Source organism: Canis lupus, chromosome 9 (assembly GCF_048164855.1).
Source record: "Canis lupus baileyi chromosome 9, mCanLup2.hap1, whole genome shotgun sequence".
In the NCBI taxonomy this organism is placed as follows: Eukaryota; Metazoa; Chordata; class Mammalia; order Carnivora; family Canidae; genus Canis; species Canis lupus.
The window spans coordinates 11,756,604-11,781,601 of record NC_132846.1 but is presented as its reverse complement, the minus strand read 5'-3'; the positions used below and the strand labels follow the sequence as shown (position 1 = coordinate 11,781,601).

The 24,998-nt window shown below is 34.9% G+C and overlaps 1 protein-coding gene across 7 annotated transcripts in view; it reads left to right on the top strand.

The window, feature by feature from the left end:
• STRN3 (striatin 3) overlaps positions 1-24,998 on the top strand; it is a 112,174-nt gene that overhangs the window by 41,369 nt on the left and 45,807 nt on the right. For 4 of the 7 annotated variants that reach the window (XM_072838141.1, XM_072838138.1, XM_072838140.1 and 1 more), the window contains exons 2-5: positions 16,055-16,158; positions 16,609-16,682; positions 21,027-21,108; positions 23,670-23,843. In XM_072838141.1, the coding sequence (XP_072694242.1) occupies positions 16,055-16,158; positions 16,609-16,682; positions 21,027-21,108; positions 23,670-23,843 (434 nt within the window). Of the gene's footprint in view, positions 1-10,089; positions 10,174-16,054; positions 16,159-16,608; positions 16,683-21,026; positions 21,109-23,669; positions 23,844-24,998 lie in introns of all 7 variants that reach the window. The other 3 variants (XR_012036403.1, XM_072838137.1, XM_072838139.1) reach the window with 1 other exon arrangement.

The following is a 24,998-nucleotide window of genomic DNA, read 5'->3' as shown; positions in this document are numbered from 1 at the left end:
TTTTGCTCTGGTGACCTCTAGTGGTCTTGAAGTTTAAAAGTAATCTGTCAATATGGAGTAATTGTTTTTTTAGACTCATGCTGTAATCACATGCTGATTGTTGAATATGTTGAAATCAGGTGTTAAATAAAATATGGTCCAAATGAGCATCTCTACCTATATTTAAAGGAAGAAAAATTCTCTCAAAATACAACAGTAGATTTTGTTACTCCCAATTAACTGACATTAGATATGGAAACAAATTTATAAGGTTTATTTCTGCCTGTACAATATATTTATATTAATGAATTTCAACTTAGTCGTTACAGTTATAATCTTGAAGTCAAATAATTAAAAATATTAAAATTAGTTGACTTGGGCAAAAAAAAAATTTGTGGTTTTTTATTTTTATTTTTTTAGAGAGCAGGTGAATGGGGGAGGTGGGAAGGAGAAAAGGAGATGGAGAGAGATTCTTAAGTAGTCTCCATGCCCAGCACCAAACCTGATCCAGGGCTTGATCTCATAACCCTGAAGTCATGACTTGAGCAAAAATCAAGAGCCAGGTGCTTAACCAACTGCCATACAGACAACCCGAAAATTTGTGGGTTTTTAAAAAGTACTTCCTTTATTGACAGTACTACACACTCCATGGTAGACCCTTTCCTCTTAACTAAAGGACCTAGGTCATTGACCTCATTTTCACAATAAAAATGTACTTTTTAAATCTGTTGAAAGTGAGATTAATTTTTAAACATTGATATAAAACATTTTAAAATTATGAAAATAATTTCCATGCAGGAAAGTCTATAAAACATCACTACACAGTTTAGCCAATTATTACAAAGAGAACAACCATGACATCACTCTTGGACAGGTCAGGAAGAAAATAGAGCCTTGCTAGTACTTTTTTTTTTTTTTTTAAGATTTTTATTTATTTATTCATGAGAGACACAGAGAGAGAGAGAGAGAGGCAGAGACACAGGCAGAGGGAGAAGCAGGCTCCATGCACCGGGAGCCCGACGTGGGACTCGATCCCGGGTCTCCAGGATCATGCCCTGGGCCAAAGGCAGGCACCAAACCGCTGCGCCACCCAGGGATCCCGAGCCTTGCTAGTACTGCAGGAGCTTTACCACCTGAGCCTTCCAGATTACTTCTTCCTTCCCTCATGTGGCTAACTACTCTTGTTTTTGTGTATTCATTTTCTTGGTTTTCTTTATATGTTACCAAGTATGAATTGCTCAAATATATTCGTTTAGTTGTCTGATAGTGAACTTTATGTAAATGGAATCATACAGGATGTTGTCTTTTGTGTCTTGCCTTTTCCTTCAACATTATATTGGTTTATCTGTATTATGTGTGGCTGTAGTTTGTTCATATCCTTTGCTCTGTAGTATTTCACTGTACTAACATGCCACAATTTATCTCTGATGGGTATTTAGATTGTTTGCAGTCTTTGGCTGTTATAAAAATGGTTCTGGGAATATTTTACATGTCTCATAGTACATAAATAGGCACATGTATTTCTTTTGGGTCTATATCTGGGAATTTTGGGCTTAATACATTTATATCTTCAACTTAAGTATAATGTAGAACTTTTACAAAGAGGCTATACCAGTTTATGGTCCCATAAGTCATTTATGGGAATTTCTGTTGATCTGTACTTCCTCAAAAATTGTATTGTCAGATTTCAGAAATCTTAGCCAATCTCATACTGTTACTTTACCAATACTTTATTGGTATTTTTCATTTGTATTCCTTTGAATATAGATGAGGTTGAGAACTGTTTCATATCTTGATTGGCCATTTGGTATCTTGTGACCTGGGATTGTCAGTCTTTCCATCATGTTGTCTTTTTTATTATGTGATGTGTCTTTTGGGGGAATGGATATGAATTCTATGTTGTGATACTTATGTTGTGAGCCACCCGGGTACCCCTCCTCCTTTCCCTTTTAATCACCATTCTACTTTCAGTTACAATCAATTTCACTACTTTTACATACCTCATAGAAGTGAAATTGTACATATGTGTCTTAAGGTGACCACCTCATTTGACACTGAATGTCTTGATGGTTCATTTATGTAGCATGTGGCAGTATTTCTTTCTGTTTTAAGGCCAGATAATACTCCTTAGTATGTATATGCCACATTTTGTTTATCCATTCATTAGCTGATGGACAGTTATGTTGTTTCCACCTCTTGGTGTTTTGTATAGGGCTGCTCTGAATATGGGTATGCAAATATCTCTTCAAGACCTGACTTTCAGTTCTTTTGGATATGTATACTCAAAAGTGGAATTGCTAGATCATATGTGATAAGTTTTATTTTCACTATTTCAAGGAACCTTCACAGTATTTCATGAGCATAATGGTTGTATCATAATCCAATCAGCAGTGCACAAGAATTCCAATTTCTCCACATCCTCACTAATACTTGTTGATGAATATTTTGAATAATTTTAAATTTACAAAAAAATTGAGCCTATAGTATAGAGCTACTGTATATGTCGTGCCCCCACCTTGCAAAACATTTTTCCTCTATTACTAATATCTTGCATTAGAGTGGTAGGTACATTTGCTATAATTAAGGAACCAATTTTGATATGTTATTAAATGAAGTCTGTAATCGACTTTAATGTTTTGCGTTTCAATGAAAGTGTAATGTTACAGATTCACCTTACAGTATCCTGCAGGACAGTTTCATCACCCGTAAAAATTTCCTATGCTTCACCTATAATTCATCTTACCCCATATCCCTGAACACTTGATGACCACTGATCTTTTTGCTGTGTTGATAGTTGTGCCTTTTCTATAATTCCATAGTTGGAAATTATTGCAGTATGCAGCCTCTTCAGACTGGCTGCTTTCACTTTATGAAATATGCATTTGAACTTCCTCCATGTCTCTACATGACTTGATAGCTCATGTCTTTTTATTGATCAATACTATTCCCTTGTATGAATGTGCCATAGCGTATCCATTCACCTATTGAAGGATGTCTTGGTTGACTTCAAGTTTGGGCAGTTAAGAACAAAGTAGCTTTAAACATTCTTGTGTAGATTTTTGTGTGGACAAAGGTTTTCAGCTAATTATAGAAGGTACCAAAGGAACATGATTGTTGGATCTTAGTTCATTTAGTTTGTAAGTGGCTGTACCATTTTGTATTCTCATCAGTAATGAATGAGAGTTTGTGTTGCTTCACATACTTGCCTGTGTTTTGGATTTCAGCCATTCTAATGGATGTGTTGTGGTGTCTCGTTATTGTAATTTGTATATTCCCGATGACGGTGATGTGGAGTATCTTTTCAGATGCTTATTTGCCTTCTTCTTTGTTGACATGTCTGTTCAGATCTTTTGCCCTTTTAAAATTTTGGATGTTAATAAGAGTTGTTTTAAGAATTCTTTGTGTGTGGGCAGGATGTTGCCTGGGTAGCTCAGTTGGTTGGGCATCTGCCTTCAGCTCAGTCATCCCAGGGTTCTATGATCCATCCCTGCATTGGCTTTCTGCTCTGTGAGGGACTGCTTCTCTCTCTCTTTTTCTGCCTGCCATTCCTTCTGCTTGTGCTTATGTGTGCACGCTCTCTCTCTCTCTGTCAAATGGCTAAATCTTTTTTTTTTTTTTAAGATTTTGTTTATTCATGAGATACAGAGAGAGAGAGAGAGAGAGGCACAGAGACATAGGCAGAGGAAGAAGCAGGCTCCATTCAGGGAGCCCAATGTGGGACTGAATCCCGGGACCCCAGGATCATGCCCTGAGCCAAAGGCAGATGCTCAGCCGCTGAGCCACCCAGGCATCCCTCAAATCTTTAAAAAAAGATTTTTTAAATCTTTAAAAAAAATTCTTGTAGTACTCTTTCATCAGATATGTGTTTTTGAATAGCAGTCCTTAATCAGATACATGTTTTTACAAATATTTTCTCCCAGTTTGGGGTACTATCTTTTCATTCTTTTAATGTCTTTTGCAGAGCAGAAGTGTTTTCAATTTTAATGAAGTCCAGTTTTTTTTCAAGGATCATCCTTTTGGTTTTTGTATTTATTTGTTATTTTTTAAGATTTCATTTATTTGTTCATGAGGCGCGCGTGCGCGCGCGCACACACACACACACACACACACACACCGGCAGAGACATAGGCAGAGGGAGAAGCAGGCTCCATGCAGGAAGCCCAATGAAGGACTTGATCCCTGGGATTCCAGGATCAGGCCCTGAGCCAAAAGCTTAATGGCTTAACTGTTGAGCCACCCAGGCATCCCTGGTTTTTGTATTTAAAAACTCATCAACTATGAACCTCGATTTTCTCCCATTGTCTTCTAAAAGCTTTATAGTTGTGTATTATATGTTTAGATAGTAAATTATGTATGTGTGTATTTATATGTATATACATGTTCACATAATCAGCGTATATTTGCATATCTTTCTGTATATATAGGTAGACTAAGTCTTGAAGTCTGGTATTGGTAGTCTTCCAACTTGTCCTGCCGAAGTGTGCTTGTTATTTTTGGTCTTTTGCTTTTCTATATAAAGCTTGGAATAATTTTATCAGTATCCACAAACTAACTTGCTGGAATTTTTGTAGGGCTTTCATTGAATATACAGATGAAGTTGGGAAGATTTGACATCTCAAAATGCTGAGTCTTCCTATCCATGTACATGGAATATCTCTCCATTTATTCAGATCTTTGATGTCTTTAATCAGAATTTTTTGTAGTTTTCCTCTTGTACATTCCTGTGCATCTTTTTGTGGATTGATAGCCTCCTTGTCATCATTGTCTTCTTCATCATTTTATTTATTCATGAGAGACAGAGACAGAGGCAGAGACCTAGGCAGAGGAAGAAGCAGGAAGCCTGATGCAGGACTTGATCTCAGGACCCTGGGATCCTGACCTGAGAGGAAGGCACACTCAACCACTGAGCCACACAGGTGCCCCACTTCTTTTCTTCTTTTGGTACTAATATGAATGGTATTTATTGTTTTCAGTTTCAAATTCCTGTTGTTCATTGCTGGTATATGGGAAAGCAGTTAAGTTTTGTATATTTAGCTTATATCCTGCAACCTTGCTATAATTACTTATTAGATCTTTTTTTTTTTTTTTTTTTTTTGCTTGGTGTGTTTTGTTTCTTCTTTAGAGCTTTCTACATAGACCTTGTCACCTTCCTTCCAAATAGTCTTCTTCCTTCTCAATCTATATACTTAAATTTTTTTTTATAGAATGCTTTGTGAATTTGTGTGTTATCCTTGCCCAAGGGTAGTATTATATTAATCTGTTCTGTATTGTTCCAACAAGAATGTTCTTTTTTTACCTATTGCAATAGCTAGGACTTTGATTATGATGCTGAATAGGAGTGGTAAGAGGGGACATCCTTTCATTATTCCTGATCTTAGGAGGGAAAACATCTAGTTAATTACTATTAAATAGGATATTTAGCTGTAGGTTTTGGTACATTGTTGTCAAGTTGTGTAGAAGTTCTTCCTATCCCTAGTATCCTGAGAGTTTTTGTCTTAAGTAGGTAATTGATTTTGTCAAATGCTGTTTGTGCTTATATTATTATTGTCATTGATTTTTCTTATTGGGCCTGTTTGGCCAATTAATGATAGGATATATTAGTAGATAGTCAAATGTTGAACTAGCTTTGCATACCTGAAATAAATTGTTATATAGTTCTTTGTGTATATTGTTGGATTCAGTTTGCTAATATAATATTGAGGGATTTTGCATCTTTGTTCATGAGAGAAATATTAGTTTTCCTTTCTTGGGATGTCTATCTGGATTTGGTATTAGAGTGATTCTGGCTTCATCCTGTGAGTTAATAAGCAAGTGCACCTTCTGATTCTGTATCCTAGTTGCAAATGTAGACAACTGGTATCATTTCTTCCTTAAATGTTCAGTAGAATTCATCAGTGAATCCATTTGGGTGGGCCTGGTGCCTTCTGGTTTGGAATGTTATTAATTATTTATTCAATTTCTGAAGTAGATACATACTATTCAGATGATCTGTTTTCTCCTGTGTGAATTTTGATAGATTGTGTTTCAAGGAACTGGTCCATTTCATCTGAGTTACCAAGTTTGTGGGCATAGAGTTAATAATATTCCTTTCTTTTCTTTCCTTTTTTTTGGTAAGATTTACTTATTTATTTTAGAGGAAGCACACATGGGGGGGGCATAGAAGGAGAGGGAAAGAGAGAATCTTAAGCAGACTCCCCACTGAGCATGGAGCCCTGATAAAGGGCTCAATATCACCACCCTGAGATCATGACCTGAACTGAAATTAAGTGTCAGGTGCCTAACCAACTGAGTCACCCAGGTGCCCCCATTTATCTTTTGAAGAAATTTGGGTTGCTTCAAGGTTTTAGCTATTAATAGTGTTTCTGTTAACATGGGTCTATAAATTTCTCTTCAAGACCATGCTTTTCATTTCTTTTCAGTATACGCCCAGAAGTGGAATTACTGGGTAATATGATAATTTCTTTAAAGATTTATTTATTTATTTTTAGAGAAAGCGTTCATGCACAGGAGCATGCATGGGTGAGGGGTGAGGGGCAGAGGGAGAGAGACTCCAAAGCAGACTCTGCACTGAGTTAGAGCCTGACTCTACTTGGCCTTACATGTGCTGAAGATACATATTTGGCCAGTAAGCACATGAAAATGATGCCTTACATCACTATTATTACGGAAGCCCCGCCTCCTATGAGATACTACACCTCATTAGGATAGCTACTATTAAAAACCGTAATAACACCAGTAACAAAAAGTGTCAGGATTTGAAGAAACTGGAAGTCTTATGTAAATTATCAGTAAAATGGTAGAGCCACTGTGGAAGATAATGTGGTTCCTCCAAAAATTAAAAATAGATTTACCATATTACCCAGCTACCTGGAAGGCAGAATTGGTTGAGTGGCGGACTCTTGTCTTTCAGCTGAGGTTGTGATCTCAGAGTTGGGGTTATCAAACTGCATGCTGAGCTGATTAAGATTCTCTCTCTCTCCCTCTGTTTTTCCTCCCCCTCAAAAGAAAAAGAAAAGAAAAGCTGTTGGTTTTGTGTGACTCTATCCCAGTACTCTATCCCAGTACTTCGCCTAATTTAAAGGTGTATATCTAATTTAAAGGCAAAGTACTGGGATAGAGTCACACAAAACCAACAGCTTTTCTTTTCTTTTTCTTTTGAGGGGGAGGAAAAACAGAGGGAGAGAGAGAATCTTAATCAGCTCAGCATGCAGTTTGATAACCCCAACTCTGGCATCTTTTGGGTTTTCTACATATAAGATCATATTATCTGTGAACAGATTAATTTTACTTCTTTACTAATTTGCATTCCTTTATTTTTCTTATCTCATACTCTGGCCAGGACTTACAGTTCTAGATTGTACAGGAGTGTTGAAATGGCATCCTTCCCTTGTTCTGGTTTTATTTTATTTTATTTTTATATATATATTTAAGTAGGCTCCATGCTAAGCGTAGAGCCCAAATACTGGGCTTTAATTCACAACCCTGAGATCAAGACCCGAGTTGAGACCAATAGTCAGATGCTTCCTGACTGAGCCACTCAGGTACCAGGCATATCCCTCCTCCCTCATTCTGGTTTTAGAGGGAAAGCTTTCAGCCTTAAACTATGGAGCATGATGTTTGTTATGGGCTTTTCATATATGGCTTTCTTAATATGTTGAGATAGTTTTATTTATTCCTAGTTTGTTGAGTGTTTTTTGTTTTTGTTTTGTCACAGAAGGGTGTTAAATTTTGTCAAATTCTTTTTCTGCATCAGAAACTGAAATGGTTTTGCAGTTCTTCCCCTTTATTTCTGTTAATAAGGTGCATTATATCGATTGTTTTTCTTGTGTTGAACCATCTTTGCATTCAAGGAATAAATCTCACTTGGTCTTGATGTACAATCTTTGTAATATGCTGCTGAATTTGATGTATTAGTATTATGTTGGGATCCCCGGGTGGCGCAGCGGTTTAGCGCCTGCCTTTGGCCCAGGGCGCGATCCTGGAGACCCAGGATCGAATCCCATGTCAGGCTCCCGGTGCATGAAGCCTGCTTCTCCCTCTGCCTGTGTCTCTGCCTCTCTCTCTCACTGTGTGCCTATCATAAATAAATAAAAATTAAAAAAAAATTAAAATTAAAAAAAAAAAGTATTATGTTGAAGGTTTTTACCTAAGTGTTTATAAAAGATACTGCTCTGTAGTTTTCTTACAGAGTTTGTATCTGGCTTTGGTATGAAGCATTGCTGGCCTTGATGAGCAAAAGTTTCCTCTAGAATTTTTGGAAATGTTTTAAAAAGATTTATGTTAATTCTTTAAATGTTTGGCAGGATTCACTAGTAAAGCTATCATATCCAGGGTTTTTCTTTGTATGAGGAATTTTTTTGTTCTGTTTTTTCCAAAATGCTTGCAAGCAGGGGGAGGGGCTGAGAGAGAAGGAGAGAAGTGGATTGCTTTTGAGTGGGGAGCTGCACAAAACAGAGCTCAGTCTCACGACCCTGAGATCATGACCTGAGCTGAAATCAAGAGTTGGGACACTTAACTGACTAAGCCACCCAGATACACTGTATGAGGGATTTTTGATTACTGAGTCAATCTCTTTGAAATTTACAGATTTTTTCTGATTTTCTTTCTTCATTCAGTCTTGTTTTGTGTTTTTGTATTATCCAATTTGTTAGTGTTCAGTTGTTCATAGTACTCTTCCAATCCTTTTTATTTCTGTAGAATTGGTTGTAATGCCTCCACTTTCATTTCTGATTTTGATAATTAAGGTCTTTTTTTCTTAGTGGATTCAGCTAACATTTTGTCAATTTCGTGGCTTCTTTTGATGAACCAAGTTTTGGTTCTATTTTATTGTTGTTTTGTTTCTGCTTTAATCTTTATTATTTCTTTTCCTCTGCTAGCTTTAGGTTTAGTTTATTCTTTTTCTTGTTCCTTAAATAGTAAAGTTAGGTTGTTAATTTGAGGTTTTTTGTGTTTTTCAATATAAGCATTGATAGCTGTACATTTTCCCCTCAGCACTGCTTTTGCTGCATCCAGTAGGTTTTGGTATGCTATGTTTTCATATTTATTCCTAAGTGTGTTCTAATTTTTCTTGTGATTTTGTTCCATTAGTTGCTTAAGAGTGTGTTCAATTTCCACTAATTTTTGAGTTTTCTGGTGTTCTGTTACTGGTTTTTTTGTTGTGTTGAGAGAAAAATTTTTTAATAATATTCATTGTTTTAAATCTATTGAGACTTAATTTGTGGTGAACATACGGTCCATCCTGGAGAATACCCCATGTATATTTGAGAAGAATACGTATTCTGTTGTTGGGTAGAGTGTTTTGTATATGTCTGTTAGATCTAGTTTGTTTATTGTGTTGAGATTCTTGTTTCCTTGTCTTCTCTCTGATTCTTCTGTCATTGAAAGTGGGATATTGAAGTCTGCAGTATTGCTGTGAAACTATTTCCCCCTTCAGTTTTTGCTTCATATATTTTGATCTTATTAAGTACACGAATATTTATAATTGTTTTATCTTTCTTTATTGAGCATTTTATTAATATATATAATATATAATATCCTTTGTCTTGTGCAATCTTTTTTTATTTAAAGTCTTTTTTGGGGATGCCTGGGTGGCTCAGCGGTTAAGCGTCTTCCTTCGGCTCAGGGTGTGATCCTGGAGTCCTAGGATTGAGTCCCACATCGGGCTCCCACATCAGGCTCCCTGCATGGAGCCTGCTCTTTCTGCCTATGTCTCTGCCTCTCTCTCTCTCTCTCTTTCTCTTTCTCTCTCTGTGTGTCTCATGAATAAATAATAAAATCTTTAAAAAAATAAAATCTTTTGTTTGGGGTCCTTGGGTAGCTCAGTTGATTAAGGTCTACCTTGGACTTATGGCCTGATCCCAGAATCCTGGAATCAAACCTCACATCAGGCTCCCTGCTCACCTGGAAGTCTGCCTCTCCCCCAGCTCATACACTTTTTCATTCTCTCAAATAAATAAAAATCTAAAAAAAGAAAAAAACAAACAAACAAAAAAACCCCTTATTTTTGTCTGATAATCATATAGGAGGTTTACAAACTTTAATATAGTAAATGTATTAGGCTTTGTCATATTGGGTCTGTGTTTCATATTCTTTTGTTTATTTTTTTTTAAGCCATTTTTCTCTCTGGGATTTCCCAAAACAAGCCTGATGCAGGTTGCTAATCCTTGCTGTGCCTTGAACAGAACCGTTAAAATGGTAATGAATTTATTCATCCTTTTCTTTTTTTTTTTAAAGATTTATTTATTCATGAGAGACGCATGCAGAGAGAGAGAGAGGCAGAGACATAGGCTGAGGGAAAAGGAGGCTCCCTGCAAGGAGCCCTATGTGGGACTCCATCCCAGGACTCTGGGATCACGCCCTGAGCCAAAGGCAGACACTCAACTGCTGAGTCACCCAGTCGTCCCTATTCATCCTTTTCTTTATGGTTAATGCTTTGTCTTGTTCAAGAATTCTTTCCTTAATCTGAGATTTTGAAGATCTGTATTAGATCCTAAAAGCATTATTGTTCTGCCTTCATATTTAGATCTATAATCCTACAACTGATCAGGCAGAAGTTTTATTTCAGCTCCCTTTCCCCTTGTGTTTACCCTGTATACTAAACACAGTTTGTGAAACAGCCATTCTTTCCTCAGTGTTCTAAACTGTTTTCATAAACCGTGTGACCTCATATACATTAATTTGTTTCTGGGTTTTTAAAAATCTGTCTATCCCTGCACCAATCACTGTTTTAATTTCTCTAGTTTTATAAACCATCTTAATGTCTGGTAGAGCAGGTTCTACCACTTCCTCCTTGGTGATTATCTCACTCTTTTTTTTTTTTTTTCTTAAGATTTTATTTATTTATTCATGAGAGACACAGAGAGACAGAGAGACAGAGAGAGGCAGAGACACAGGCAGAGAGGGAGTAGCAGGCTCCATGCAGGGAACCTGACGTGGGACTCGATACCGGTTCCCCAGGATCAGGCCCCGGGCTGAAGGCAGTGCTTAACCGCTGAGCCACCTGGGCTACCCTGTCTTACTCTTTCTAGGAAATTTGAATTTCTTTGTAAATTTTCGAATCATTTTGTCAAGTTCACTCACACATACACGTTCGGAAAGTTTGGAATTACTTTAACTCAGTTTGCATGAAAATTATTTTTTATGAGTGCTAGTCCATTCAGGTTGTCGTTTTTGTACAGGTTGCGGTTTTTCATGGAGAGATCTTGCACAATTTGTTGGTTTATGCCTAGATACTTTTGTTTTTTTTTAAGCCATTGTAAGTATGTTTTTTGGGTTTTTTTTTTTTTTTGCAGTTACTTTTTTAGTGTTTATTTGATGAGATGATGCTACTAACAGTACACTTGCAGTATGACCTGTAAAAATAGCTCAGAACTCATTGTCAATGAACCTTTATTAAATACTGTCTCTTATTTAATTGGTCTTTTTTATTTATCAGTATCAGATACAACCTTTTAAGTCAGAGTATCTATAGATACTCTGAGTAAGTACAGATACTTAGTGATGTGAGGTCATAAGGTCATGTCCAGTAGTCCTGTCATGTCTGTTATTTGCTTTTTACCCTCATCTCCACATAGTTTGGGTTAGGACATGTCCTTTTAAAGGTATTTTCTTAATGAATTCTCACCTTTCTTTGTCCTTTGTGAATTATCTTCCTTCAACTCCTGTTCAAAAGCTGCTGTGGATTTCTTGCCTTTTTTTTTTTTTTTTTAAATATAGTTTGTGTTTGTTTCATGTACGAAATTCTGTATGGATGGATAGTTTTTGATATGAAAATGCCAAGGCAGGGGCACCTGGGTGGCTTAGTCAGTTAAGCATCTGCCTTCAGCTAATGTCATGGTCTCACTGGGATTGAGCTCTCTATTGGGCTCCCTGTTTCTCCCTCTCCTTCCTGCTCCTCCTATCTCTTTTTATCTCTGTTTCTTTCAAGTAAATTAATAAGTAAAATATCTGAAAATTCCAAGGCAAGAAGTCAAAATGAATTTTCACAATAGTGTAAGGTTCTGGTGCCTGCTTCGGTAGCATGTGGACAACAGTTTAAGACTCAAGTAGGAAACATTACCACTATTCAGGTGTTGTTGGTTTTTGTTTTTGTTTTTTACACTCCTTATGACTTTCACTTAGTTTTAGTGCCTTTCTCTTTGGAAAATCACTGATTACTGCTTTTTTTATTTAAAAAAGATTTTTATTATTCATGAGAGACCAGAGAGACAGACAGAGACACAGGCCGAGGGAGAAGCAGGCTCCATGCCGGGAGCCCGATGTGGGACTCGATCCGGGACTCCAGGATCACGCCCTGGGCCAAAGGCAGGTGCTAAACCACTGAGCCACCCAGGGATCCCTAGCTTAGAGAAATTAAACAGAATTCTGTATATTAATTTTGTATCCTGTGGCTTTACTGAATTTATTAGTTCTAACAGTTCTTTGTAGAGGCTAGGACTTTCTATCAGTATCATGCCATCTGCAAATAGTGGTAATTTTACTTCTTCCTTACCGGTTTGGAAGTCTTTTCCCCCAACCTCTGGCCTGATTGCTATGTGTAGGATTTTCAGTTCTATATTGGATAATAAAGTGACAAGTGAACACCCTTGTCTTGTTTCTGACCTTAAGGAAAAAGCTTTAAGCCTTGAATATGATATTAGCTGTGGTCTTATCATATATTACCTTTATCATGTTGAGGTATGTTGCCTCTAAACACACTTTGTTGAGTTTTTATCATGAAAGCATGTTGAATTTTGTCAAATGCTTTTTTCTGTATCTACTAAGATGATATGGTTTTATCCTTCATTATGTTAAGGGGTATGTATCATGTTTATTAATTTACAGACATAAAACCATCCTTGTACTGACTTACAAAAAAAAGAAAAGAAAAATGAATGACATACTATAAAAGCATTATGTGACTCCAATTGCCAGATCTTATAAGCATTCTACAATTAGCAGTGGAAAAAGATGAAAGATCATTTTATTCTCTTTAAAAAGTAGTAATCAGGGCAGCCTGGGTGGCTCAGCGGTTTAGTGCCACCTTTAGCCTAGGGCGTGTCCCTCCTCCTGTGTCTCTGCCTCTCTCTCTTTCTCTCTCTCTATGTCTATCATAAATAAATAGAAAAAAAAATTTCTCTAAGCTAATAACCAAGTAGTAGAAAGAGAAATTAAGAAAACAAACTATTTACAATTGCACTACAAAGAATGAAGTACTTTGGTATAAATTTAACCAGGGAGGTGAGAGACCTGTATTTTGAAAACTAGAAATGATGAAAGAAATTGAAGAGGACACAAACAAATGGGAAGTTCTACATGTTATGGATTGGAAGAATTAATATTGACAGAGTGCCCATACTACTCAAAACAGTGTACAAATTTGGTGCAATCTCTTTTAAAATACCAGTAGTGTATTCAATGGAACTAGAACACAAACAATCTTAAAATTTTTGTGGACCCACAAAAGACCCCAAATGGTCAGAGCAGCTTCTTTGAAAAAGAACAAAATCAGAGGTATTACAATCCCAGATTTCAAGATACACTACAAAGCGATAGTAATGACAACAGTGTGGTACTGGCATAAAAATAGACACATAGATCAATGGAACAGGATAGAGAACTGAAAAATAAACCCATACTTATATGGTAAATTAATCTATGGTAAAAGAGGCAAGAGTTTAGGATAGGGAAAAGACAGCTGCTTCAATAAATGGCATTGGGAATACCAGACAGCTGCATGCAAAAGAGTGAAAGACCACTTTCTTACACCATACCCAAACTCAAAGTGGATTAAAGACCTAAAAGTGAGACGTGGAACCATAAAACTCTTGAAAGAAAGAAAACACAGGCAATAATGTCTTGGACATCAACCTTAGGAGCATTTTTCTAAATATGTCCTCTCAGGCAAGGGAAGGAAAAGCGAAAATAAACTCTTTGCACCAAGATGAAAAGCTCCTGCACAATGAAGTAAACAGTCAAGAAAATGAAAAGACTTCCTACTGAGTGGAAGAAGATATTTACAAATGATATATTTGTAAGGGGTTAATATCCAAAATATATAAAGAACTTAAACAACTGAACGCCCAAAATTAAATTTAAAAAATAATAATCTGGTTTAAAAATGGACAGAGGACCTGAATAGACATTTTTCCAAATAAGACATGTGGAGGACCAAGAGACATATGAAAAGATGCTCACATCAGTAATCAGGGATATGCATAACAAAACCACAGTGACCTATCACCTTAGACCTGTCAGAATGGCTAATATCAAAAAGACAAGAAATGACAAGTGTTGGTGAGGATGTGGAAAAAAGAGAACCCTTATGCACCATTGGTGGAAATGTGTAAATTTAATCTATCAAACAGATAAAAGAAAAGATAGACTGTTACATAATGGAATATTTACTCAGTCATAAAAAGAAAGAGATCTTGCCATTTGCGACAACATTGATGGACCTAGAAGGTATTATATTAAGTGAAATGAGCCAAAGAAAGACAAATACCATATGATTTCACTTTTATGTGGGATCTAAAAAACAAAGTAAATCGAACAAAAAAAACAAACAGAGTCATAAATACAGAGAACTAACTAGTGGTTGCCAGAGGTGAGGATGTTGGAAGGGTGGGCAAAATAGGTGAAGTGGTCTAAGAGGCACAACTTCTAGTTACAGAATGGATAAATTAGGGAACGATAAGTCCAGCATAGAGAATATAGTCAATAATACTGTAAGGATGTTGTATGGCGATTATGGATGTTAAGTACACTTACTGTGGTGAAATAAAGTTGATGCGGGCAAAAAACAATCAGAATTTGAGGCTGTATGATGAAATGGACATTGTAGCTCAAAAGAATCATAAATGCTACTTTTCTCTTCAGGATATTGGACTATTAGATTCTGAATAGTTCCCATTCCTTCTAGATGTTTTATTTTTGTTCTGAAATTTGCATTTGGAAGTACTATGTAGTTGTCTAACTTCTCAGGTGTTAAGGAGTTAGAGATTCTTTTCTTTAAAAAATATGACATACGGAGGACCAAGAGACGTGAAAAGATGCTAAAAAGCAACAGTATGTTCGTTCTTTCGTTCTTTCTTTCTTTCTTTCTTTCTTTCTTTTCTTTCTTTTCTTTCTTTTTCTTTCTCTTTCTTTTTTCTTTTCTTTTTTTTCTCTTTCTCTTTCTTTTCTTTCTTTTCTTTCTTTCCCAGAGATAGAGCAAGGGAGGGGGGGGAGGCAAGGACAGAGAGAGGGAGAGGAAAAAAATCTTAAGACTCTGTCTCACCACCCTGAGATGATGACCTGAGATGAAATTGAGAATCCAGTGCTTAGCTTAACTAACTGAGCCACCCTGGTAGCCCTTATTTTTTTAAATCAACAATACACCTGTGGGTTATCACAGCAAGAGCATTTTTCCCCATTTGGAAGTTAGTTTTATTTTAATTATGTGCATAATGGCAAACGTCTCCACACAGTCTCTTTAAATTCCTTTTTAGTGTTTGGTAGATAAATGGACTGACATGATAGGAGGGGCCAGAAAAGGATACAGAGTTGCCTCTCACAAAAAATAAGGCAATTAAAAAGAAAAATTTCCTCTCATGGTAGAAAAATGACAACAAAGTAATGAATTCTTTGAACATACTGTTGCTTTACTTAAACTATTTGAAATACTCTGTGGTGTTATTTCAAGAATTGAAAGAATTTGGAGTGGGGGGGTAGAATAGAAGAGATTATAAATTTTTAAGTATTTCATAAGGAAAATGCTTTTATGTATTCTTTTAAACAACTGGTATCATTTTGGGAAAATATTTTATGAAAATAATATTTTTTAGTTCTTTATGATTTACATGTTAGGAAGTAGGTTTAATTGTTATATGCAAGATTTCCTTTTATGATTATGTAAAAATTATTATTAGAGGCCTTAAGATTAAAAGCAAATAGCTGATTTATGGTCATGTTTATTTTTAAAATAATTGTGTTATCTAACAAAGTTTGGTTGACTGCTTTTATAAATTTTAATGCTTGCTGTCATGTTTTCTTAGTTTTGGTTCCCTGTGTATTGTTAGGAAAAAATAAAAATAAAAAACCTTTTATTTGTTTTTAGGCCCGGATAGCATTTTTGCAAGGAGAAAGAAAAGGTCAAGAAAACTTGAAAAAGGACTTAGTAAGAAGAATAAAGATGTTAGAGTACGCATTAAAACAAGAAAGGTAGGCGTTCCTCATATTCTTGTGTGTATAATATAAAGTAGAAAAGTATTTTTTATACTAGTGTACATTGTATTTAAAAGCTCTTTGAAAGATATGAAACCAGTGCCCAAAATACAAGATAATACTTTGATTTGATTCTTATGATGGAAAAAGAAAATATTTAAATCTTTAAAAGTGAAATAATATCTTTTATTATAGAATCTAAGTTTTGGAATTTCTTTTTTCTCCAGAGATCAGGAAAAACTTATCTTTTATTCAGGTTTATATGTTAATTGGGTAATTTACATTTTATCTTTTACAGCAGTACTCTTTTTTTTTCTTAGTTTGCAAATAAAGATTAAAAACAGACATTCATACTATGTTTTGTTATTAGAGAAATATATACCAGTATTAACTGTGTAGAAAAGGGGAAAATATTTTTCTTTCAACAATTTATTATTGAATTTTCAGGGCAAAATATCACAAATTAAAATATGGCACAGAACTGAACCAAGGTGATTTGAAAATGCCAACTTTTGAATCAGGTAAACTTGATTCCTCTGTAACCTTCTCCTGACCTAATTCAAGAAAAATTGGTTTAAGCTCATTTTTATGTAACAGACATGTTTTCTTCACCCTCATTTTGCTTTGATAGCATTGGTTAGATGGTTGACTATTATAATACTGTCTATGTTTTGAAGAAAGTAATAAATAAAGTAAGTAAGTAGCTTTATCTACGTCAATCCTAAAGATATTTTTCCTGTTTTCCTTGTGTTGAAACCTATGTAAAATTGTGGGTGCATTTTTGTTATTAATTAGAGGTGAAAGGTAATGAAACAGTTCTTTTCTATACTTGTAGGTAATTCTTATTCTGTATAAGCTTAATTTTTTATTATTATAAAGTTCTTTTTATCTGGAGAAGTTGTAATTAATACAATTTAATTCCAAAAATTGAAAATCTGAATTTGGAAACCTTTTAGGCAGCCAAATAAGGATAAGAGAAGGAAAAAAAAAATCTCCTCATCTTGTACTGTACTAAATCTTGCATCTTGCACTAAACTAAATGGATAGTGAGTATGAGAGTAATATCTGATGAAATTATGCTGGAAAGAGACAGCTGGATATAGGAAAAGACTAACAGTTTAATGTTAACTTTAAGGTTATACATGATTACAATTTGAATAGTCTAAACATCTAATAATAAATATTTTGATATATATTATACAGTATTGGGAATATTCTGATTTCAGGTATATTTAAAACTCACATACACATTTTGATGGTGCAGTCTGTTTGAATTCTATGCTCTTCTTGGATGCTCGTTACTATGACAAGAAAAAAGTGTGTCTTTATTTGGATACACAGTTGTTCCTCTCTTGTAGTTGTACCATATCTAATAAAGTCAAAGCATATATAGTAGGGAAAGAAAACATATGTATGGATTTTCTTTTAGTTAGGTAGCAAAAGTAAATTTTAAAAATTTAATTAATTGGCTTTTAGTTTAATATTAAGTAGTTAATTTAATATTAAATTTAATGTTAAGTGCTTAGAACTTGGCACAACACTTCATACATACAATCTACTGTTGACAATTTTTCTTCATTTACTAATCTTACCATTTATTATATTTTCAAGTTGTTGGCATATATATATAAATTAAGAAAAAAGATGAAGTTACAAGACCAACATAAGAGCAGCATGGGTTTTCTTTGATCTGGCTTTTCAGTGATTATGATTATGAAAGTTCACTTTGATAGTAGGGAATAATATTATGGCCTCATCCTTGGGAAAGCAAAAATAAATGATAAAATGACGGAAGGCCTATATATTTTTGGCCTTGTTCACTATAGTAGTCTTATTGCAGGTAGAGGGAGTAGAGTAGCTTTACAATAGAGAAAACCTAATGGATTCAGATAACCATGCTTCTCTTTGACTCCTTTTCTTTCTGATATGGTTAGAATATTCACAAAATAAGTATTCACTTTCTAACTCGAGAGCTGTCCCCCACACTTTGGTCTGTATAAAAGTGAGGAAGGTGGCTAGTTGCAGCCACATTGTTCCTGAGGCTAGAGTCTGAATTGGCTAGCTGGTGTGAGTGCAACAGCTTGTGTAAAACAAATCATTAGCAGATAAATCTCTACTGCCTACAACTGAGGTAAGATAAAAATAATTCCTGTTGCTTTTATTTATGTAAACTTAACTGTTAAAACTTCCTCAACATGAGGAATACAATGACATCCAAGTATTTTATTTATGGGAAACAGTAATTGCAAAATAGATTGCTTTTATTGATGTAGAAAAACATCACGGTGTTGAGTGGGGGGAAGCATTGAAGCGACGGACAGGAAACAACATGCAAACAAAATAGAATAAAATTATTTATATCAAAGTATAGATTGAGATAGACATTAAACAAATTAGTGTTGCCTTTTGTAAATACCCAAAATAAAATGTAAAAAAAGAGTGTAAAATACTGTCTTGACAGAAGTACAAGATATGCATGTTTTTATACCTGTGCCTCAGTAATACCAATATTGTGTATGTATCCTAAACCTAATCCTATAGAAGGGGTTGCAAATAAATATATAAAGAGCTTTTTGTCATGCATTTAGGAAAAAAATCTCTAACATTAGAAAAATAGTCGAAAGACTTGTAAAGGCAGCTCATAAGAGAAGATATCCAAATGGCCAATAAGTAGATGAAATGATGCTCAGTTTTATTACTTATTGAGGGAATACAACCAAAATGCAGTGTAAACAATGAGACACCTCTCATAATGGCTTAAATATAATGTGAAAGAGAAAAAAATTCAAATGTTGATGAGAATTTAGAACAACCATACCTATTGGTATTGGTATTGAAAGTTGATAGAATTGCTCTAAAAGTGGTTTGTGATACTAAAGGTAACATAGCCATAGCAGCATGCTCTGTGGTTTGATAATTCTACATCTAGTTACTCTACTCCTTAAAAGGCATACACATGGTCATCATAAGGTTTATATATAGTATCTTACAGTAAAAATCTGGAAACAAATAACTTGCAGTGTTAGAATGGATACAGTGATACTATGTGATGTTTAGCATAATGGAATGCTATTTGGCAGCAAAAGTGAACAAATAGTAATTACACTTGACCACATGGACCTTAATATGAAACTGAAAATTGATATACATGATTTCATGTATGTCAAGTGCAAAAATCTAGTTTTTATAAATCAAGATAGTATTGATATCCTTTCAGGAATGTCTAGTGACGAAGAGGGCACAAGGAAAGCTTTTGGGGTACTGATAAATGTTTTGTTTCTTCATCTAGGAACTGGTTACATTGATGTGTTAAAAAAATTCATTGAGCTGTATGCTTCTGATGTACTTCCAGGATATCCTTAGCAACATTATTTATAATAGTGAAAAGTGGAAACTAATACCAACATTAGTGGACTGGTTAAATTAAATAGGCATATACTTTCTATGGAATATTAGGTAATTATTTTATATGATATTAATCTATATTTATCACCATCAAGAGAATGTTCAGATACGTTGTCGAAACTGGCTTATACTGCAGTGTGCATATTGCCCCCCTCCTTTTTTAAAGAAAGGAGAAGTTTATGTATGTATTTTGAGATGAAAAATAGGAATGATAATAAAGTCTCAACTACTAGCACTATTGGTGATAGAATTTTGGGGCAGTTACAGTTCTTTTTAAAAATATTTTTTTTCCCTAGTGGTTGTGTATTATATGTAATTATAAGCAAACAAATGGTATAAATAGAAAAAATTATAAACAAAAAAATAGAAGGACTATTCGAATGAAATAATTATTTCTAGAAATCTTAGAAATTTCTGTGTTCAGGGAAAGAATGAAAAGATGTTAGTAATGGGATTGTTACAGTTAGAGAAATAATGCCTGCCACCAGCAAGTATTTGTTCTCATGACCTAATCATGAGAATAAGAGCTTAATAACTGTGAGCCATGCTAAGGGTTCTCAACATGTTAAGGGCTGACCTTCTATGATTCTCTTTTCTCTGCTTTATTTTCATACTGTGAATTTATAGGAAAATGTTTCTATAATATCATTAGTGCTGATACATAGTTTTAAATCTCTCTAGGGATACTTACAGAGAGTTTGACTCACCTCAGATTATAGTATTTTTTTTCTAAAGATTTATTTAGTTATTAGAGAGTGAGGAGAGGGGCCAAAGGGGGAGAGAGAAGGATAGAAGCAGACTCCTTGCTGAGTGTGGAGCCTGATGTGGGGCTCGATCTCATGCCTCTGAGGTCATGACCTGAGCCAAAATCAAGAGTTGGACACTTAACGACTGAGGCACCCCTGTAATTTATTAAACTCTCTTAATGCATATACTTTTATTTGAGAATAAAATATGACTTTTTACTTGTAGTAGAAACCATTTTCTGGTTTAAGTTTTAGTTCTAAAAATGAAATTGATTACATAAAGTGTTATGTTACAGACTTAGACTCAAAATTAAGTTATTCAGGAGTTTTATATATATAGTGTGTCTTAAGTGCTGATTAATACTTTTTACTTTTGAAAAGCATTCAACCCAGCAGAATTCTGTTAGTTCAAAAAAAAAAAAAAACCTTTTCAAAGTCTAGTCTTCTGGTTTTTGAATCCTTAGTAGAATAGTTAATGTTTACTCTTGGATTTTCCCAATTTTGAAACAAGGAGGGTTGTTATTGGGATAGACACATTTAAAATTAGTGACTCACAGTAAATACTGAATAGTTGTTAATTTACTTCTGTCCTTTATAGAATACGTAGTTATATTTTGTGGGAATTTATCCCTGAGAGAACTTTGGCAATATTTTCAAGAGTTGAAATAATGAGTATGAAATTGTCTGTGTATGTGTGTATGTGTTAATTTTTAGAAGAAACCAAAGACACAGAAGCTCCCACGGCACCTCAGAATAGCCAGTTAACGTGGAAGCAAGGCAGACAGCTGTTAAGACAGTAAGTAATGGTTCATTTTCAGTTTTCTAGAAGGATCTAGGCATGAAAGTGCTTATAATCAGTCACTTTGCAAGGAAAAAAATATTTGATAGAACAGTGTAGAGTTTTCATATTGCTTTCTTTATTAGACTTTTGGATCTTTTTAAAGTTTGTCTTCTCTGAATGTTCCTTTGAACACTGCTCAGGATGATGTTTTTTTATTTGTAGAATAGAATGTCATAAAAGCTGGATGACTGGAAGGCCAGAACAAAAACAATACAGTTCATACTTGTGGATACTCTCATTCCCATCATTGTAGAATTCACATACTTGGGTTTGTTTAGGAGTATGACTGGTTTATACAGGAATTTAACTGGTTATTTGAAACCTTTCATTTAGCTTGTCAAATCCTACTTTTAATTGAATTTTTGAGGATCTCTGTGATGTTTGAATTCTTTGCTGTATTAGAAGTAATGGTGTGGCATATCTTACTTATTGTCTTTTATCTGTTTGTTTCTCCCCTTACATTTTTAAAGCTTTGATACACAAACTGATATTCTGGGTAATTTACAATTATTCACTCTTTTCAACTCTATACATCTTTAGCTTCACTTCAATAACCCAGTGAAATGTGGTCAGACCCTTGATTTTATTACTACCTAGAACTATCCTACTCTGGAATATTCCATGATCCAACAATTACCTTATATTCCACCTTTTCCACCCCATTTCCCATGTTATTTACTCTCTGACCTTACCTAGATCTTTACATCCTCTATTTTCCCCTTTAGCTTCTTTAGCTCTGGTTAGTTTTGTTTTATTTCTTTTTTGATATGGGTTTTTCTTGTTTTTATTTACCTAACTCAAGCTTAGACCCCATGATCCATCACCCTTTTAATAGTACCCTTAGCTTTCTTGCTGCCCTCTCTTACTCCTCTCCTACAAGTCATTTTACTATACCTGCAGTATCCGAGCCCTAATTTAGTCTTGCTGTCTCCTGCTTTTATTTCTAATTAAATCTTGGGAAAAAAATCACAGAATCCTCTGAACACTACTACATGTTCATGGTTTCTGGTACAAACATAGAGAGTCTTTCTCCATAACCCCGGTCATCTCCTGCTACCATTGCCCTCAGTAGATGATACTCTAAACTTTTACCATATCTCAGCCCATTCTCCCTTACTCATTAGAGCACCCTCAGGTTCTACTTCACTGAAAATATGAAGGCTGTCAGGTGAGAACTCCCTTAACTTTTTGTTTTCCTTTCTATAGATGTATTTAAACCTCGTATTTCTTACTCTAGTTTCTGATGTTTCATTCAAACTCTTGAAACTATCAATCCAAACTCGTAGTGACTAAAATTTGCACAAGCTTTAGTAAAACATTATTCTTTGGAAGGATGCTCAGGTAGAAGTGGAATTGAGGCAAGTGCTAAATAATAAATAACTGAGTCTCTGAAAAACAAGAGTTGACATATACTTGAGGATTTGGCCAGGGAATGGAAACATTCAGGATTATGTTCTTATTCTCTGGTTTTCTGCTCCTCTGTATATCAGTTTTAATCTTTTCTATTGAAAACCACTTTTCTCAAGATGACAGGGGACTCCATGTTTTAGTAAAAATTGGCTTAACTTGATCAAATAAATGCCCATGAGTCAGTCAGTTCTTTTTACCAGGGATGTATGAGATTTCAGACCACATGGTTAGAGTGTGATGGCATTTTTTTCCCTAAAAAGAGAATTGCAGGTTTTAGAAGAGTGCAATAGCTATAGAGAAATCAGTTGTACAATATTTCTCTTATAAAAGCCTAATGTAATTGCCTTGAATAATACTCTTGTCACTCCACATCTTTCTCTGAGAGTAGTTTATCTCTGTAGTCTTCCTTGTTCATTTCTCACCTGTGTACTCTGTTTTCCATTTTGATACTCCACTGAAGCTACTCACAAACACATTTAAAAGGCTTTTTTTTGTTCCTATTTGATCGTTTGGAAACATTTGACATTATTCTTTCGTTTTTGAGCTCTTTTTTCTTTCTCTGCACTGTCATTTCTCACCCTTACTTCTCAAGTGCTTTCTTTTAATTTTCTTTGATTTCCTCTTATTTTTCTAGCCCTCTAGATGTCTGTGTCCCCAGGCTTTCTGTTCTAGAGCTTTTTCTCAGGGTAACTTCTTTTAAATCTATGGCTTTAAATACTGTCAAACACTGATGACTCCCAAATATATATATTGAGTCCAGTTCTCTTCTGAGCTTTGACCTATCTTACTATTGTGCCTAATACATGTTGTAGTATCTTTCATAGATACTATATGATTATTTGATATGTACTATATAAACCAGATTTGGACCCTTTATTCTTCATTTCATTGAATAGAACCATCATGTAAGCTAGAAACCTGAAAGTTTTCTAAAATTCTTATATCTTCTTTCATTCTGCTACCATGTTTGTGTACCAAGTGTCTAAGACTATTATCTTATTTTTCTCATGTTTATTCTCTTCAACTGCTGTGTTAGTGTTGTCACCAGTCTACAAGTTGGCAGGTATAAATATATGAAATTTAATATTTGAAATTTTCTCTTATAGATATCTTCAGGAAGTAGGTTATACAGATACAATATTAGATGTACGGTCTCAGCGGGTAAGGTCATTACTTGGACTATCCAGTTCAGAACCAAATGGATCAGTAGAAACAAAGAACTTAGAACAGATCCTGAATGGAGGTGAATCTCCCAAGCAAAAAGGACAAGAAATCAAAAGGTATGATCTGTACTTATAGGTTAACATTGTTTATATAATAGGTACTCTGAATCTCTTTACTTCTGTTATTACTGTTAATAATTTTTAAAGCAGATAGAGTTCAGATTTAAATACTTTTTCCCTCCTACATGGTACCGTGGGCAAATAAATTTTCTGTTTAGGTGCTTTTTAAATTGATCTAAAGTTTTGATACCAAGAGAATGGGTATAGATCTGAAATAGGTGCAAAATTTAAATTTCAATTTGAGAGTAATGTCATGTAGTTCAGAGCTATTTTAACATTCTGATTATTAAATTTTTGCTAGGGTATTTTCAGTAAATTATAATGGTATTCTCTAACTAGCAATGGCTTATTTGTGAAAGAAACAAGATTTTGTGTTATGTTTCTGTTCAGAAAGCCTCGATTTATACTTTTTAAAATTTAATGTCATTACTGAGATAAAATTCAAATACTATACATTGCCGCCATTTAAAGTATATGGTTTGTTTTCAGGATGTTCAGAGTCACTCAGCCATCACCACAGTCTTAGTTTTGAAATTATTCATTATCCCCAAAAGGAACCCCATACTCCTTAGCCATCACTCCCCATTGCCCCCTCCACTCCTTTCACACCCAACCCTAAGCAACAGTGGTTGGCAAAAGTCTATATTTCTATAGAGTCCCTATTCTGAACATTCCTTTAAAAAAAAGGGATTTTATTTATTTGAGAGAGACAAGGCACGAGCAGGAAGAGGGGCAGAGGCAGAAGGAGAGGGGGAGAAGCAGACCCCCTCCCCTGCAACAGGGAGCCTGCCGCTGGCCCTTGGGATCACCACCTGAGCTGAAGGTAGACACGTAACTGACTGAGCCACCAGGTGCCCCTATTCTGAACATTTCACATAAATGGTTATTTTGTGAGTGGCTTCTTTACCTTACCTTAGCTTCATATTTTTTAAGCTTTATCCAAAATTCCTTTTTATTGCCAAATAATATTTTTTTATGGATATATCACATTTTGTTTATCTATTCCTTGTCCAGTTGATGGGTGTGTGGAGTGGTTCTACATTTTGAAATAGAGACTGATGCTACTTTGAACATTGGTGTATATGTGGACATATGTTTTCAATTCTTTGGGTATATATACCCAGGAATGAAATTGCTGAGTCGTATGGTACC